This window comes from Zootoca vivipara, chromosome 11 (genome assembly GCF_963506605.1).
Source record: "Zootoca vivipara chromosome 11, rZooViv1.1, whole genome shotgun sequence".
NCBI classification, from domain to species: domain Eukaryota; kingdom Metazoa; phylum Chordata; class Lepidosauria; order Squamata; family Lacertidae; genus Zootoca; species Zootoca vivipara.
In genome coordinates this window covers 41,932,214-41,950,985 of record NC_083286.1, presented here as the reverse complement: position 1 = coordinate 41,950,985, position 18,772 = coordinate 41,932,214, and the positions used below count along the sequence as shown (strand labels likewise).

Here is an 18,772-nt window from a genome sequence, read left to right as displayed (position 1 = left end):
TCATCCCCTAAAGACTGGCTGACTCGCCTCTTTAAAACACTGCAACAGCAAGGGAGGATATAATTCTGTGGCTCTCGCACCGTTGTTTCAGTAGTCCCTTCATCCCATCTCCTCTCCCAGAAGTGGTACCAGGACTTTAGGGCCCCACACTGAAGACTGACCACAAGGGCTCACAATAATATAAACATTACCATCTAACAATGGGGGCCTATCAGACCACATCTTAGCACCTGGAGGCGGCAGGATAAAACCAGAGCCTAAAATTATTTAACTGCCCTACTGTCTCCAACTACAATGGGGACAAAGCTATAGCGCTGCTGCCAACAGCAGACAGAAGAGGGTGGCAAGAGGAGGGTCAGTAAGGGCAGAAGGCTGGGTGGTTGCATCCTCTCTCAGTGCCCCGGAGCTTATGAAGGGACAAGCACCGCTTTCGGAAGAGGAAGACCCAGCAAGAACAGTGCTCAGGCAGTTTGGTGTGTCTGAGAGTAAGGGCAGTGAACCTCAGTCCTGGGAGCCAAATACCAGGGCCAGCCACCCATGAGGCAAGGTGAGGTGATTGCCTCAGGCAGCAGAATCCACAGGGGCAGCTGATCCCAATGTAGATTTATTCAGGGCCAGACCACCCATAAGATCAAGCGAGTCGACTGCCTCAGGCGGCAGGATCCACAGGGGCAGCCGTTCCCAAGGTAGATCTTTCTTCCTCTCTTACTCCTGATGTAGATCTTCCCTCACCCTTTCTTCCTCAGCAGAGGAGGCGCCATTTTGGGGTCCACCTTTGGTGCCAAAATGTCTTAGGCCAGCCCTGCCCCCAACCTTCTACATCTGGCCCTTAGGACCCTCCCTAGGCCTTGTCCCCTCTCCTCAGCCACACTTTTCACTGGCCCTACTCTTTGTCCTCCTCGACTCTTTTTGCCTGGCTGGCTGCGTCCATGAACTCAGATAAGGCCGTCTTGGATGGAGAGACAATGCAGGTGGGTGGGTGGTGACCTCTGACTTCCACACGGCTGGAATGTAGCCTACAGTCAGAGCCACATCCATTGTTCCGAGCGCTTTTGCATCTGGTCCCAGGCAACTCCCGGCAAGTTGCCCAAAGCAGGATGCAGCCCCGAGGCTGAGAAAGGTCCCCCCCCCGACCCGCTATCTGTGGTGATTTCCAGCTCATACGCAAATCACAGTTCCACCCACATTTCTCATGGCGCTTGGCTTCCAGTGGCTTTGTGGTTCTTCTTGAATACAGACTCTTCAGAAACCCACCCAGCCCACCTTTGGCAAATGCCAGTTTAGCTTGTTCCAGCTATGACAGTGCACAGAAGTGCAAAGGACTTGCTTCCTGGCACAGATTAACTGGAGAATTACTTCTAATTGCGTTTTAAGGATGTTTGTGTCAAGTTTCAGGAAACTGTCAGGAGATGAAAAGGCAGGTTTTCAGGAACCTGGTCTTTTATATGTCACCTTGAGACATGTAGAAGGTGATCATCATCATCATCGTTGTTGTTGTTGTTGTTGTTGTTGTTGTTGTTGTTGTTGTTGTTGTTGTTGTTGTTATGACTAGTAATAATATTAATCAGGCTGTGCCAAGCTGGTTGAGTTCTGTTTGGTTACACCAAAACAATGTTCAGCTGTAATCACCTGTTTTGTTCACTGTCAGCTATAGTTGCATTGTTGAACAGTTTCCCCATGTTACCAAACTCAGCTTGCAGAGACAGAAAACAGAGATCTGTCAATTTTTTGAGCATTGTTTGATCCACAAATTGTTATTTATTTTCATACAATTTAGCAAATTCAATTCAGTCTCAATACAAAATATTCCCTTAACATTTTGACTTCCCGTCCTTACTTCCATGATGTTTCTGTTCAAATCCTTTATCTACTGCCTTAAATGTAAAACTTATTTCTGTAACATATATCCTACATTATATTCCTTTATCATTCTCATTCCTTTGCTTATATTTGCAGTCCTGCCTGCGATTTCATTTGACTATAGCATTTTCTCAGAGAGTCTGAAAAGGATCTCCACTCTGCCACAAACATTTACAAACATTTGGTCTTTTGGGGTCTCTTATTTTTGCCATCAATTTTGCCATCTCCATACAGTCCAATAGTTTTAAAGGCCACTCCTCTTTTGTTCGAACCTCTTCTTCTCTCCATTTCTGCACCTACAGAATTCTGCCTGTTGCGTGTTCAGACCCAGAGACCCCCCCCCCTAAATAAATTCACACGACTCAAATTTTAGTTTGGTTTTTGGCAGAATTTAGGCCACAACTTTATTGATTACAGAAAGTGAGTGGTTGCATAGGCTCTGGTTCGACTAGCTCCCTGCACTCTTGCAGGTAGTGCTGACCCAGGGCACCAGCATAGGTCAGATAAGGGTGAACACCTGGATAGGCAGAAAGCCGGGAACAGACTATGTCTGCCACCCAGATGTCCCCCTGGACTCAGGCACGGGCACAACCCCCTCTCAGGGGTTGACCAAACCATTTGAGTCCCTGGATTCCTTTAACAGAATACCCTTCACATAGGGATGGCGAGAGTGTTCTCCCATCCCTATCTCCTGAACCAGAGCCTATTCGCAACCTTACAAGTTGTGACTATTTGCTACGCAGCAGACGAAACCCAAATGGCACCAGCCAATCAGCCAAGTGGGGAAAATTCCTGCCGTGCCCCTGTCCCAACGACAGACAACACACGACAGCATAGCAAGGTCAAGCACAACAAAGCCCTAAAAGTAGGGAGAGGTTGGGAGGGTGTTCTGAATGCATGCACCGAAAGAGGAAGCTCTGGGTCACATGCATGGGTATATATAGGTCCCTCAATCCGTTTGGACTGCGCCCCATTGAACCCAATATCGAGCCAGTGGCTGACCAATCTTACCCACCCACAACACAGGAGGTCGATCTCCAGGTCTCACCGCAACACGTGCCCTCTTTGAGGGAGGACATGATCTGTGGTAGCATAGGTAAACAATTTAACCAACTTTTTGGGGACTTCTGCCCGATATTATTCCCAAAAGAAATGGTTCAGACTTTTTTGGTGGGGGGTCACAATTTTAAACATCTTGTTCAATTCATTGTGTATCATTTCCCAAAAGCCTGCTGCTTTTCTACAAGTCCACCACATATGGAAAAAATGATCCTTCAGACTGTTTGCATTTCCAACATTTACTTGATATATAGTCTTGTACATCTTGGCTAGTTTATTAGGTGTTAAAATACCACCTGCATATCATTTTCAAGTTTTTTTGCATTTATTAATCTGGAGTTATGGAGTAATGACTAGAATAACCCCTTTACACTGAGGGAATCACCCATCTCTGTGCACTGACTTGGAACTGTCGTGATTTTCATCAGATCAGGTCCATCATCTGAGGTAGGAGGACTCTCTGCAAAACTTTGCTCCACTTGGTTTCTGCTGCGTGACTGCTGCCACCTTGTGGAAATTGGGCTACTAGCAACTGGAGATGATGCTAGCTTCTTCACAAGGCAACTTTTAAAATGTGAATAGGAAGTCTTGCCTGGAGTCTGTTTAAAACAAAAAAACAGCAAAGTGACAACAACAGTTTAAAGTTACTTATGTTTATTAAACACGTTATAAATTAATGGATTAATGGGTGACACCCGGCTTGAGAGCAGTACATGTGAAAAGGATCTAGGAGTCCTGGTAGACCACAAACTTGACATGAGTCAACAGTGTGATGCAGCAGCTAAAAAAGCCAATGCAATTCTGGGCTGCATCAATAGGAGTATAGCGTCTAGATCAAGGGAAGTAATAGTACCACTGTATTCTGCTCTGGTCAGACCTCACCTGGAGTACTGTGTCCAGTTCTGGGCACCACAGTTCAAGAAGGATACTGACAAGCTGGAACGTGTCCAGAAGAGGGCAACCAAAATGGTCAAAGGCTTGGAAACAATGCCTTATGAGGAACGGCTTAGGGAGCTGGGTATGTTTAGCCTGGAGAAGAGAAGGTTAAGGGGTGATATGATAGCCATGTTCAAATATATAAAAGGATGTCATATAGAGGAGGGTGAAAGGTTGTTTTCTGCTGCTCCAGAGAAGCGGACACGGAGAAATGGATTCAAACTACAAGAAAGAAGCTTCCACCTAAACATTAGGAAGAACTTCCTGACAGTAAGAGCTGTTTGACAGTGGAATTTGCTGCCAAGAAGTGTGGTGGAGTCTCCTTCTTTGGAGGTCTTTAAGCGGAGGCTTGACAGCCATATGTCAAGAATGCTTTGATGGTGTTTCCTGCTTGGCAGGGGGTTGGACTGGATGGCCCTTGTGGTCTCTTCCAACTCTATGATTACGTTTTGTGCAGTCAAATATCGTTTCAATAGTTATTGTTGTTGCTATTATTATTTATCGATTGGTTCTAGAGTAAGTCTGCACTTACCTGGAAATAAGACCAATTTAACTCAGAGGGATTTACTAGCCTGGTATAGAGATTGTGCTGTGAGTTAGCAGCATTTAGGTACCAGTGAAATAAATGTGTAAAGCCTGGCAGGATAAAAACCCTATTTGTCCCAGTGGGAATTAAGTGCAACTAACATTGGTTGCAGTCCTGTACCCACTAACCTGGGGATAAGCATCTTTGAACTGAATGGGACTTACAGTACTTCGGAGTAGACATGCCTGTGCTTGTTTGGTTACCCTGGATCCAACCTACTCTTTCTAACTGTTCAAGGTCCTTTACATACCGTACATCCGTTAACATTAACAAAGCGATTTCTGAGAATCAGATTATGCCCACTAGTTCATTTGCAAGATGAGTAGACCAGTTTCTAATGAAACCAATCAAGAGTATTGACCCAAAAAAAGGAACAACAACAACAACAACAACAACAACAACAACAACAACAACACTCTAATCCCCTGCATAACCATAGATCAGATGACAGGCTGGGAGAAAAATGTGGGGGAGAAGGAAAGCGAGAAGAAAATATGGTTTGCTGCCAAATTGTAAAACAGAAGGTATTGCATTTAAATGAAAAGGGGGGTCTAAAATGCTGACCTGCTGTCAATAAATTTCTTCTAAATAAAAAGAATAGACCAGTTTCTAGGCCCTGCAGCCTAGAACTTTAGGCAAAGTCTGGGCTGGGGGGGGGGACACAGCCTGCGTTCTTGCTCCCTCCCTCTTCTACCCCCCTTTCCAAGCTGCTGTGAGTTTTGAGTTTCAGCTCCTCCTTCACATTCCAGGCCTGCCGAGACTTCCCCCAAAATCGTCCAAAATGGAGCCGCCTCTGCCTCTGCCTCTGACAGCCTGTTCTTTGAAAAGCTCCAGGCTGAAAACCAGGATTTTAATCATTTTCTTCTCTATGGTTTTGTTCACAGCCATCCTTGGCCTTCTGCAACTTAAGTACTTAAAGCCCAAAATCAAAGACTTTTATTCCTTCGAAGTGATGGATCCAAAAGGCAGGGTCGTTTCGTTGGAAAAATACAGAGGCAAAGTAAGTGACACGTTTGTTGTTTCTGAAATCTTTGCATGGAGCGATTGTCCTCTCCGTGCATAATAATGACATTATTTTACGTCCTTTAAGGTGCAGGGTGGTTGTTAAAAACAACAACACTGTTAATGTAGATTTATTTTAGCAGTTAGAAGAATATTGGGGGTGGGAATCCAAGTCTCTTGAGTAAAAGAAACAGTTCATAATATTTGCTGGTGTAAATCGAGACGTTCCAACAAAGTAGTTTCGTCAACGGCAGGGTTTCTCCTAATATCAGATGCAATGAACATCTAGCACACAGATCGGGATCTGTTAGACTTGAATTCCCATTAGCCCCAGACTGCATGGCCAACGTTCAGGGCAAATGGAATCTTGTAGTTCAGCAACACCTGTTGAACTACAGGTTCCCCATTCCCAATCTAGCATCTACAACGGGGGCGGGGAGGGGGCTGGTGCCTTCCTGTGCTGCTTGTGAGCCTTCCAGAGTCATCTGGTTGTTGTCAACCGGGGGTCTGATCCAGCTGGCCTCTTGGTCTGCTCTAACAGGCCTGTTCTTTTGTAAGTCATCAAAATGATTCTCTTGTTTCATTACAGAAGCAGCAAAAGTCTGCACAATCCAATGGCTAGCTATTGTGAAATGCAAGCAATTGATGAGTTTGATTCTTGGACTTTTTAATAGTCCCATTTATTTATTTTTTAAAAATGCATCTGTTACTGTGAACAATTGGATTTTGTTAACGTTAGGAATAATCTAGCCAATGTATTTCGGTGAATCAAAGTTGTGATGATGGTTTACATCAGGCATCCCCAAACTGCGGCCCTCCAGATGTTTTGGCCTACAACTCCCATGGATCCCTAGCTAGCAGGACCAGTGGTCAGGGATGATGGGAATTGTAGTCCAAAACATCTGGAGGGCTGAAGTTTGGGGGTGCCTGGTTTACATAATCCCTGAAATTTCTCCAGAGTGGGGGACAACAGTTCTAAGCAGTAATCACTGGTACTAATATTTTCCTTCCTGCAATTGAAGAAGCTTACTTTGTGGTAGCCATTGGCTAAAACAATGCTGAATAGATGGGTGGCAGTTTTTCTGCAACTGAAGCTAAGCTGAACATGTATACTTTTCCTACATTTAAATAGCTGAGATGGTCAGAATGTAAAGCCATTTTGCTAACCTCGGCATAAGCAGTCTCTCATCCTTTCTTTCTTTCTCACTGCCCTGTTTTCTGTCTCCCTGAAGGCGTCTCTGGTTGTTAACGTGGCTAGTTACTGCCAGCACACAGACAAAAATTACATCATGCTGCAGGAACTGCATAGGGAGTTTGGACCATCCCACTTCACAGTGCTAGCCTTCCCCTGTAATCAGTATGGGGAAACGGAGCCAGACACAAGCCAGCAGATTGAATATCTTGCAAAATCAAATTATGGAGTAACTTTCCCCATTTTCAAGAAAATAAAGATTCTAGGAACTGAAGCGTCTCCAGCATTTCAATTTCTAATAGGTAAGCATGTACATCATTACTTCTAGGGGGAAAGTGGACAGGAAAACATACAAAATGTGGTACTGGACACAGAACCCAGCTTCCTAAGAATCTTGGTTTTTTAAAACCACCACCAAGATTCTAGCCCTTAAGATGAAATCCTAACCCCACTTACCTAGGCGTATGCTCCACTGAATTGAGCAAAGGGGAGAGATGATCAGAGATGTGGAAAGGCAGCTATGGATCGTGTGTTGATCAGCAATAATGGTTAGCTCCAGAAGCCTAGTTTCATATTATTTCATCAGGGGGGAGAATTTGGCAGTCCAGAGAATCAATAGGAGCTAAGCACATCATCCCTATTAATCTCAGTGGCACTTTGACACATCTTTTGGAGGCAGTACGCTTCAGAATACCAGTTTCTGAAAACGGCAGTGGTGGGCCACTGTGAGAACAGGATGCTGGAGTAAGATGGACCCCAAGCCTGAGCCAGCAGCTGGGTCTTCTGTCATCTGTCAGGGATTCTTTAGCTGTGATTCCTGCATTGCATGGGGTTGTGCTAGATGACCGTTGGAGCCCCCTCCAACCCTACAGTTCTAGGATTCTAACATTATAATGGGTTTTTGTTTTTTGATTTAGTTTTAGTTTTTTTAAAAAAAAAATCTGAATGGTGCCCCTTCCGCTTGCAGCATAAACAAATCTAGTGTTGTTCTTGCAGATTCCTCCAAAGCTATGCCTCGGTGGAATTTCTGGAAGTATCTCATCAGCCCAGATGGGAAAGTCGTGAAGTTCTGGAGACCCGAGGAGCCCATAGAAAGCATCAAGCCAGATATAGCTGCTCTGGTTAGGCAGATCATTGTGAAAAAGAGAGAAGATCTCTGACAAAGCCGGCGTGCCTTTTGGATTCGAACATCTCTCCTCGGCCCTTAGTACATTCCTGCTTAATAATGGTGAAAGCTGGACAAGCAGTGGTTTTTCTTACTGGGTAAAATTTTGGTAGCTTTCGACAGAAAACTCTTCTGTTTAGGAGCAGCTCTTAAACCTTCTGAGCCCTCGTGGAGCAAAGAGAAGGATCGGTATGCTGTGCACTTCACCCAGCTGAGCCCTGGATCTGGCCCATGGTCAGGGGTGATGGGAATTGTAGTCCCATCCGGAGGGCCACAGGTTCTCTACCCCTGCCCCAGACGAATCAAAATAAGGTATTCTTTCTTTCCCAGCAGGTTACTTAAAACACAATTTGCCAAATAATGCAAGTAACACAATAACGAAAGTACAGTGAGAAATTGTCCTGCCATTGAATCATTCTGTTTAAAGCTGATAAAATGTAGAATTTTATCAACAGCAGGAAATGCATGCTCCATTGAGGGTGGGGTGAGGTGGAGTGGGGGGGGGATAACAAAAAAAATGTAAATAGTTTTTATGAAAAAGTTTTATTTTTTAAAAAAGAGATAGACTAAGCCAAGTCTGTTTGGAGTGTTCTCTTCTATACACTGGTTTCCAAAATAATTTTCTATTACACGATGCACTATCAAGTATACTGGGAGCAGACTTCTTAAGGGGGGGAGGGGAGAAATATAATTTTCCTACATACTACGGTAATAGGAAATTCAGCCTTGTGAGTGTGGACACTTATGAAACCAAATCACCACTATCCACATACAAGAGGGAGGTATCAGCAGGCTTGGAAGAACTCCAGAGTTTACAGAAATATTCACCCAAATAGTTTTTGCGGGGGTGGGGTGGGGTTCTAGCTGGGGAGACTCCTGAGAACCAGAGTAATAGGCCTGAAGAACCAGATTTGACCCGAGGTTCCCCATCATTGCTGTAGTGCAACCAAGAAACAGAATTATGGAATGTGTTCCTAAAAGGAGGTCGGACGGTGAAAAGAGGGTTGGGGCACCCGTCAGTGTTTAGCTTGGCAAAAATTCCATCTTATATTCTTCTGGGGGCCACACGGACAGGAACTAGTTTGGTGGTCAATATTTGGGGGCCCCAAGTAAAGAGAGCAGGTTCAGATTCTACTGCAGTAGCCACTCCAAAAGGGAACCTTTACTCGACCCTATACAAATGAATGGATACCCTTTTCCCCTACGGGTCAGAAATGCTGACTTTGTTGCCATGATGTCAAAAGCTTCCTTAGCACAGTTCCTTGCTGACAGAGATCCTGTGTCCCCTCCCCTCCACATCCCATGGTCATGGCAGGCCATTCATAAATACCAGTGCAAGAACATAGCAAGTTTAACCATTAGTAAGTTCTCTGCATACTACAAAAAAAAACAACCTAAAAAGTGTATTAATTGTTTCTCCACTTTATTTTGCATGGAGAATGGTAGGTTACCAACACAGTTCATATTGGGAGTCCCATACAAAAGAATCCGTACCTCAGTTATTGGGAAATATTGATTGTCCACCTGTGATGTTTGTCTCCTGCCCTGCTTGGTGTCAGTGATGTCCTGTATAGATAAGGATTATTTGGGCTTTGAGTAAACTCAGCAGTTCAAATATTTCACCTCACGCTGTTTGAACAGATGAAGTTAGCGATTGCTCAATATCACATCCTAATACAATTGGGATACATTGGCGCTATATATACTAGCTGGCCCTGCCACAGCAACGCGTGGCAGGGCCAGCTAGTATATATATATAGCGCCAATGTATCCCAATTGTATTAGGGATTGTGACTGCCACCACCCTGTGCCGATCCATGATGTATCCCGCCCCCTCCTCCCCCCCACCCCCAGCTTATCCCTGTGATTTCCCCCCCACCCGGTCCCAACCCATGACATATCACGCCCCCTCTTCCCCCCACCCCCGGCTCATCCCTGTGACTGGCCCCACCGTGTCCTGACCTATCCCGTCCCCTCCTCCCCCCAACCCCCACCCAGGCAAGCTAGTACCTCCATTTGGCCTAGTTTGTAAAGGCTTCGGCCTAGTATGTACCCTGTTTCTCATATTTTAAGACATACCCATAAAATAAGCCATAGCAGGATTTTTAAGCATTCAAGGAATATAAGCCATACCCCGAAAATAAGACATAGTGATAGGCGCAGCAGCAATGCCGGCCGCGGCAGGAGGAGGAGGAAAAAAATAAGACATCCCTTGAAAATAAGCCATAGTGTGTTTTTTGAGGAAAAAATAAATATAAGACATGTCGTATAATATGAGAAACACGGTAAACTGGAGCCGAGGTGCTGTTGAGAGGGAAGGTTTTATAGGTGCAGTACCAGTGTAGCCGCCGCTAGAGGGCGCTGGTTTGCAACCTGGTTCTTTTCCCACCATGCACTTTTGGCTGAATGGTGTGTTTTGAAACACGGGGTTTTAGCTGGCACAGGTGTGGCATCTGTCTTAGCAAACTGTCCTATAGCCTTCGAACATTCGCATGTGATGTGTCAAAATTTCAGCTCAATCGGTCAAGTGGTTTTGTTGAACATTGGAGACGAATGGTTACAGGTAGGTAGCCGTGTTGGTCTGGATCGAAGTAAAATAAAAAAATTCCTTCAGTAGCACCTTAAAGACCAACTAAGTTTTTATTTTGGTATGAGCTTTCGTGTGCATGCACACTTCTTCAGATACAGTGAAATGGAAGTTTCCAGGCACTTATGTAGAGAAGGGGTGGGGAGGGGTGGGGATGGGGAGGGGGGATCACTCAGAAGGGTGGTGGAAATGGGTGATTGACTGACTGATAGCTGTTGATGACCGCAAACGACTGCAAATGGTTTTGCATGAAAAAGCAAGGGTTGAGATGGCTGAAGATCGCTTATCATGTATAATGAGATAAGAACCCGATATCTCTGTTCAAACCAGGTCCCTCCATGGTTTTGAGCTTGGTGATAAGTTGCAATTCAGCAACTTCTCTTTCCAGTCTATTTCTGAAATTCTTTTGTAGTAAGACAGCTACTTTGAGATCTTGTATAGAATGTCCTGGGAGATTGAAGTGTTCTCCTACTGGTTTTTCTGTCTTCTGGTTCCTGATGTCAGATTTATGTCCATTTATCCTTTGGCGTAGGGTTTGGCCTGTTTGTCCAATATAGAGAGCTGAAGGGCACTGTTGGCATTTGATGGCATACACAATGTTAGAGGATGAGCAATTAAATAGTCCTGAGATGGTATGTTGGATGTTGTTGGGGCCAGTAATGGTGTTGTCTGGGTGTATGTGGCAGCAAAGTTGGCATCTGGGTTTATTGCAGGCTCTGGTACCAGTGTCCATGTTAAGTCTGGTGGTTGTATTATTGTGGGTGAGGAGTTGTTTAAGATTGGGTGGCTGTCTGTAGGCAATGAAAGGTCTTCCTCCCAGAGCTTGAGAAAGGGAGCGGTCATTGTCCAGGAGAGGCTGTAGATCTCTGATGATGCGTTGTACTGTTTTAGCTTGGGAGCTGTATGTGATGACTAGTGGTGTTCTGTTATTTTCTTTTTTGGGTCTGTCTTGCAGCAGGTTCTCTCTAGGTATCTGTCTGGCTCTGTTGATCTGTTGTTTAACTTCATCAGGTGGATATTTTAGTTCTAAAAAGGTTTGCTGTAGATCTCTTAGGTGAGATTCTCTGTCTGTAGAGTTGGAACAGATGCGGTTGTAACGTAAGGCCTGGCTGTATACGATGGATTGTTTGTATACGATGGATTGGAGACGAAGAAACTTGCCCAGTTTACATTTTTATATGTATAGATACACACACACAGAGAGACATAAACCCTGCTTGTTGTAATAGTCTATTCAGAAGGGGACACATATGACAAACCCCCCACAAACCTCAGCATGATAAAAGAAGGTGTGGAGGTGGTTGTAGAATTGCCACACCCCTCTGGTGTCCACATGTTCACGCTATATCAGAAGGGGTTATGCTGGTATACTGATCAGTGCCGGATTTACGTATAAGCTAAACAAGCTATAGCTTAGGGCCCCACTCTCTCGGCCCCCCCAAAAAAAAATATAAAGGGGAAGAAACTGGATGTACATTTCCAAAATATAAGATAAAAAACAAATAAAATAAAACTTACATACAGCAACAGTGTTTTGTGTTGTGTGTATGCCCTGTGGTGTAAGTAATGGGCCCTGCCTGCTAGCCTGCTCCCTAAAATATCACTGGTTTGCGACAATTTGTTGTTGACAAAGGACAGCTGGACATGTAAAGGCCCTCATTACCTTCAGTAGCTTAGGGCCTCATCAAACCTAAATCCGGCCCTGGTACTGGTGTACATGTCTAAAGCTCTTCCCAAGTTGAGGAAGACTCCTGACTGGCAATAGGGGAGAAGGTCCTCGTATGGTATTCGTACATTGGTACTTGAGTAGAACTCCTTCTGAAGTTGCTTGAGCTTGCAGATGTCTAGCGGGAATATTTTTATTTATTTATTGAACTGATATCCCACCTTCCTCCCAGAAGGAGCCCAGAGTGGCAAACAGAGGCACAATTTAAAAACAAAGCAGAATTTTTCTAAAACAGTTAACGCATTATTTAAAAAAATAAATCTAAAAGCAGCCACCATTAAAAACATTCTAAAAGCAATTGAAAATATTCCTCCATCCAATGATCTTGGGGTTGCCAGGAACAGTAGTTCCAAATACCTGGGTAAACAGGGATTCCCCCTGGAAGTTAATAAGAATGGAGACAAAAACACTACACAACACCCCACTGTGCAGAGTTGTACAGTGGGGTTGGCTCACACATTGAAAGATTGTGTGGAGAAGATTGTGTGAACTTTGGTGTTAAAACATGAGGCTCAAATGTGCATTGAATTTCTTTTGCACATTTTCTACATGTGTGAAGGGTAATGCAGACTAGAATGTGGAACAAAGAACGAATGTAACCATTGCTGGTTATAAATACTCCCATTACAGACTGAGAACAATTTGCATGTGCAGAAGAAGCAGAATGTCAGAACAGCAGTGACTTCTCATGTACCGGTAATAGACACTTGACCACCCCAGTGATATGGGTCCTCCAGAAGTCTTCAGCATACAGTCTGACTGAGAGTTTCCCCCTTTGGGTATTACATTGCAGAATCGGACATCTCCCCATTTAGATGCTTCTGAATCCCACTTTTCTGAAATCCCTTGATCCTTATAAGCATCCTTGGCATTGAGGAGAGACAGCCTTATGTCTGCTTAATCTACCAAGGATGCGACATATCTTTGTGCCAGAGGATCTCAGGGGCTAGATCCCCATCTCCTACGTTGGACTCCCAAAGTCACAGCGCAGAGATGGAAAACTTTTTGAGGACCACATTGCCTTTTGAGGGATGCTTGCCAGTAGGTGGAGCAACAGGTGTACCTCCTAATCTTTGTACAGTAGGCTATATTCCAGCCATGCAAAAGTCAGAGGTTTCTACATACAATTCATCCAGGCAAGCAAGAGGCATAATTGCAATTCAAGGACACATTCCGGCTGGGCCAAAGCACTCAAGAAGGTCACAGAGCAGGACCATTAAAGGGTGGGGCCTGGGGAGGGGGCACTGCCTTGGGGGAGCCAAGAGGCCTGGAGAGTGACATTTGGCCCCCAAGCTTGAGGTTCTCCACCCCAGCCATTGCTGTTATTTCTACTGTTAATTCCTTTTTACCCTTTTACCATATGGCAATATATTCACTTCAGCAGACAAGCTAGTCTGAAAGAGATGAGTTAAGCAACTGGCCGGAGTTGGGAAGAACGGGAACAAATGCATAAAAGCCGACAGTTTGATCAGAAACAGACTATCTATTGCAAGTTTTCACAACGCCGCAGGCACTGGTGGGTTTCTGCAGCAGTGGCTGTTAACGATCCTCTTCCATCAGAGACAAATGGAAAGCATTTAGCCTATGACGCATGGCCATGCAATGATATGGAAGTGTATTTAGTTGCTGGAATATGTACAACAGCTAACTAATAGTACACTGCCAAGCCATCACACACAAACACACAGAGAGAGGTCAAATGGAATCAAATGGATATGCCAGGATGAGAGATGCTACATGAAACAACACCTCTGGTTAAAATAAGCTGCTGTTCGGAAACAGCGCAAGCTTTTAGACCAGCCTTTGTAAACCTGGTGCCCTCTAAGCTGTTTCGGACTGAAACTCCCATCACCCCTAGCCAGCACAGAGGCTGGGGCTGATGGAAGTTGTAGTTCAAAACAGCTTAGAGGGCACCAGGTTGGCAATGGCTGCTTACAAGATCCTTTTTATGGGTGCCCAGTGCAGAAGTAAAACAAAATGGGATAATGAAAGGAAGATTGTAGGGGGGCATCAATATTAGGTGCCCGGTGCCCTGCATATATGGAAATGGATTTACTTCTAATGCAGCCATTGATATTGGGTAAGTTGCATTCATTAATATCAGAGTTAAATGTAAGATTAGATCAGGCATCCCAGATCCAGCCCGCCAGATGTTTTGGGACTACAATTCCCATCATCCCTGACCACTGGTCCTGTTAGGTAAGGATGATGGGAGTTGTAGTCCCAAAACATCTGGAGGGCCAAGTTCGAGGATGCCTGGATTAAGATACATCCTAGTTCCCAGAACTTTCCAAGCACTTCAAGGTGACCAGACCCATCCATAAAAATCACTTTATTCCTTTATTTTTACTGTTGCTCTGAACAACTATGCCTGAAGAAGATTGTTGTGACGTTCAGAACTCTGCTAAGCAGCTAACAAGTGTGCTCAAATAATGATAGAACATATACAAACCCCTGTGGTTGTCTGATGATCACAATATGTGCCGTAGGCTGGCAGCTGAATGTCAGCTGGTGCCTTTCAGATATTCATCCAGCTAACAAAACACTGCCATTCCACCACACACACAGAGAGGCAGCTTCACAGCAAGGTCACTCCCGACAACAGAGACACTGGGCAGAGGTGCAACTGGCACCCTCGTTGCATAGCTTTCTTCATATGCAGGCGACACACCTCTGTACCCCAGCCTTTCGACTATATACGTCTGTGTATGTAGATAGATAGATAGATTAGAACCCACCGTTTTCTTCTGAATCATTTTAAATGATTTTACTACCTTTATATCATTGCCACCTGCCTTAGGACCCTATGATAAAGAGTGGGTAAGACATCCAAAATATAAAAATTAAAAGCCACCCTGTTGTCAAGGTGGTTATAGAATGGTTTAGTGATTCTGATTGCAGAGCCAAATCTGGAATTTTAAAGCACCTATTTTAAAGCTGGGCATCCCAGTAATGTTCACAAGGGGGCGCACTCCCATTACATTTGCCTTGTTTGGGAATGCAACAGTATGGAGTGCAACCAGCAGCTGTAAAACAGCAGGTATCCAAAACAGCCAGCTAGTACTGCACTGCCAAAGCGGTACATTCCTGCGTTCATGTTCAGCGTCTGCTCCTTCTCACAATGCAGAATTACTTCTACCCAGTGCTTATTTTTACTAAAAGAAAATGTTTAGGGGTACTCTCATTTTGACTCAAGAAAATCACCATTTTATAGTTCAAATCGGGGAAAATAAATACAGTAAATGGACAAAAGTACAAAGATTTACAAAATGCTTAGGGGTATGCGTACCCCTGCGTCCCCCCAGAAAAAAAGCACTGCTTCTACCACCAAACCTTCCCAACGGTAAATAGTCACAACCAACATTTATACACTGTTAACACATTCATCTGTTTTGGCTCCTAGAACATCCATGTAAGCTTATGCCAGAGGAAAGAGCCACTACGCAATGCCAATCATTTTCCATACTCTCTTCCTGAGGGCATAAAAGTGCAGCAGACAATCAAAAGCTTGTAGAGTCAGTTCTGCAGTTTCATAAACACTCACCTTAGTCAGAATCTGCAAACTTAGGTTTCGGGTCTGTTGGAGGTTTGTCCCCAGAGTTTTCATTATTTGCTCCTAGAAAGCAAACATACAGAGATGTTACAATAATGCTGTTCAACCTTTAGGTATCAGGCCTGAACCATGCAGACGTCAGTTCACATTCTTAGTGACTTGTAACAAACCATACGCTGTATTTGCCTAGGCCTAGTGACCTTTTACATACACCCTCCCCTCCATCTCATGGTGCAGGGGACAGCATTTCTGTATAGGGTTTTTTTTAATAAAAAAAAATCTACCCATCCTAACTAATCTGGAAGCATGTCTTGATTGGGAAAGAGAATGAACTTCTGTGATGCTGTGTTGCCTTCAGTAACTTGCAATTTGCTGTATTAGATGGTCCTTATTTTTAAGGAACGCTGCATACACCCTAACAGACCCTTCATAATAATAATTAGAGGCATTGATCTTTATTTCCCCCAGTCTTGGCCTCCAAAGGTTTTCTAACACCGTGATCTAATGTGTGTTTGCTCAGAAGTTTCCCCCTAACATCATGAACTAATGTGGGTGTATTCAGAAATGAGTCCCACCATATTAAACAAGAGATTTCTCCCAGGTCTTATGTGCATAAGATTGCACCATTAATAGTTGGAAGTTTTAATTAAGGCTGAAATCCTAACCTCATTTACGGGTGGGGGGGTGGCGGAGCTCCACTGAATTCAAATAACACTGACTACTAAGCAGACACGGGTAGGATTGCAAAGCTGGCCAGTGCGTACTTAACGCACTGAGTACTCAGATCACTCTACTGAGTGTTGAAATTAAAATTTTGCAGGATATAAATGTTTAAAAAAAGTAAATAAAAATAGCAGGAAAAAGTGATGGGGGGGGGGAGAGACTGAAGGACGTAGATCATTTACCCACAACACACTTTCATCCGTCTTGACCTTCCGGGCTGCGAATCTTTCTAACTTCCACTCCATCTCTGAAGAGGGGCTTGCTGGCTTCTTACTTAGCTAACTCTGTTGCAGCTGAACAATCGCTTCTCTTTCCTGATCCGCCCCCACTAGATGGAATCCTTTCCCCCACCCCCACCCCCACCGCATAGGCAAGACTGAGGAATGAATGTTTCCAAACAACTAAAGGAACTTCTGGTCTTGCCTGCTGCTCTTCGAGAAGCCCTCCTGAGGAAGCCTTATTCTCCCCCTCCACGGTCTCTGCCCACCTGCTACTTGTCTCCACAGAGCACGCTGAGGCTCCGCAGAGAACCCCCCTTGCTGCGTTGTTACCCCAGTCTCCAGTGAGGTCTCTCCTCGGTGGAACCATTTAAAGAGACAGAACAAGCGGCAAGTAGAGCGGGAATCCCTTGCCCCGACGCCTGATTGGCTGAACCGGTGTTCTGACGCGAGGAGGTTCCCTTGGTTGGAACGCGCCGGCGCGCAACGTTCGCACAGACGGCGCGGCCCCCGCCTTCTCCACTTTCCCTTCAGTCTTTTCTTCCGATCCCGGGCAAAGCCCCGCTTCTGCTGCACGACGCGGAAACTCCTCCATTGTTTGCCGCGGGGCAGCGCGGGTAGAGCAGGTAACAGCAGCGCCAAAGAGCGCGGCGGCGGGCAAAGAAGCGCGGAAGGGCCTGGCTCGCCCCCTTCCCCAACCGATCTCCTGGGAGAAGATCCCTTCTCCAGGGGGCTGTAGTCCCCGGGAGGTGGTTGGCGTAACTTGAGACGCGATCCTAACAAGTCCCCACCACTAGTCAGAGTTAACACGGCTGATTTGGAGGGGGGGTGTTGTCTGGAAAGGGCAGCAAATTATTAGTTCTTTTCTTTTCCAAGATTTTTTATTGAATGTGATAATATTAATAAGCATACAAACAAGGATTGAACTTAAAAACATGAACACACAACCGGAACACCAAAGAGAGGCACAGGCTGAATTGTGCAAGGGGCAGCACTGAGATTTTGGACCTCTCCAGTCTGGTGTTTTATTGTGGGTGTAGCCTGCAATGTATTCTTAAAGCAGAAATGGTGCATTAAATATTTTATTTTATTCCATTTCTATACTACATTTCCCTCCAAGGAACTCAAGGGGGTTCCATCGTTTTCCTCCTTCCCATTTTAACCTCGCAGCAACCCTGAGAGACTGTTACTGCCCCAAGGTCACCCAATGAGCTTTGTGGCTGAGTGGGGATTTGAACTCAGGTCTCCCAGATCCTAGGCCGACATTCTAACCACCGGTGGGGGGGGGCAGCTGGGTGTTTTGCCCCTGGTGAAACCTCCAGAGGGACACCATTGAAGTTCCCAGCTTGAGTTTGTGTGTGTGTGTGTGTGTGTGTGTGTGTGTACGCAAATGCGCATGGGGGGGTGCCAAAATGGGTCTGTGACCTGGGTGAAATAAAGCCCAGTTTTGCCTCATTGATTTGTTCTGTGTTGCTTCCCCAGTGCTACCACATTTTTGCTCTCTGGAGAAGTGCTGTAGCCAGGTGCGTAGCAAGGGGGGCGGGGGGGCGGGCTGCCCCGAGCTCCACTCAGGTGGGGCTCCGCTCGGGAGCGCCCCTCCCTGCCCCTCGCCTTCGCCTGGTGCGTGCCGTTCGGACATACGCGGTCCATGCTGGCTGCCCCACGAGTGGCACCCCATTACGGGCTGCTGCTCTCACGTGGCCGTGGCAGCCCATTACGGGCCACTGTGTGTGAGCAGTGGCCTGTGGGGTCGCCGTGCGCCAGCAGCAGCGCGTACTGACTGCGCATGTGCAGCATCCCGGCGAGTGCGCACGCCATGTGCCGTTCGTCCTGATGTGTGTGTCGTGATGTCACAATGCATGCATCACGACGCCCCGCCCCTAGGGGGCGCCTCCGCGTTTGCCTCCCCGGGTAGCCAAGCGGCACCGTTCGCCACTGGCTGTAGCACAACAAACAAAAATATATAGGACTTCAACAGGAAGTTATGGAGTATGCACTGATTGGAAATGAAGCGGAGTGACTGCCCCAAGCACAAGCAGTATTGAAAGTGTGATTGCATGTAATTCCCCTGATAGCCTCATGAGCCCAAATAATCATGATTGTGCAATAAATTGTGGGAGAGGCCTTAGAGGGGCCCTAAGGAAGAGGAAGGTGACAGGCAGTCA

General features: G+C 45.5%; 2 protein-coding genes across 3 annotated transcripts; one reads left to right on the top strand and one right to left on the bottom strand.

The window, feature by feature from the left end:
• Positions 1 to 2,926: 2,926 nt before the first annotated feature.
• CDC20B (cell division cycle 20B) lies at positions 2,927 to 16,689 on the bottom strand. Of its 2 annotated transcripts, none has more exons than XM_060280300.1 (4): positions 16,572 to 16,689; positions 15,658 to 15,729; positions 9,295 to 9,366; positions 2,927 to 3,518 (listed from the first exon to the last, which is right to left on the bottom strand). In XM_060280300.1, the coding sequence occupies exons 1-4, from the start codon at positions 16,632 to 16,634 to the stop codon at positions 3,273 to 3,275; spliced, it is 453 nt and encodes a 150-aa protein (XP_060136283.1). In that variant the 5' UTR covers positions 16,635 to 16,689; the 3' UTR covers positions 2,927 to 3,272. The 2 variants fall into 2 exon arrangements, with proteins under 2 accessions (XP_060136283.1, XP_060136284.1); XM_060280301.1 differs by having other exon boundaries at positions 16,583 to 16,592.
• Positions 5,189 to 8,298, top strand: GPX8 (glutathione peroxidase 8 (putative)). The gene is made up of 3 exons (XM_035100629.2): positions 5,189 to 5,441; positions 6,676 to 6,937; positions 7,632 to 8,298. Exons 1-3 carry the CDS (start codon positions 5,223 to 5,225, stop codon positions 7,793 to 7,795), a joined length of 645 nt encoding a protein of 214 aa, XP_034956520.1. The 5' UTR covers positions 5,189 to 5,222; the 3' UTR covers positions 7,796 to 8,298.
• Positions 16,690 to 18,772: the final 2,083 nt, after the last annotated feature.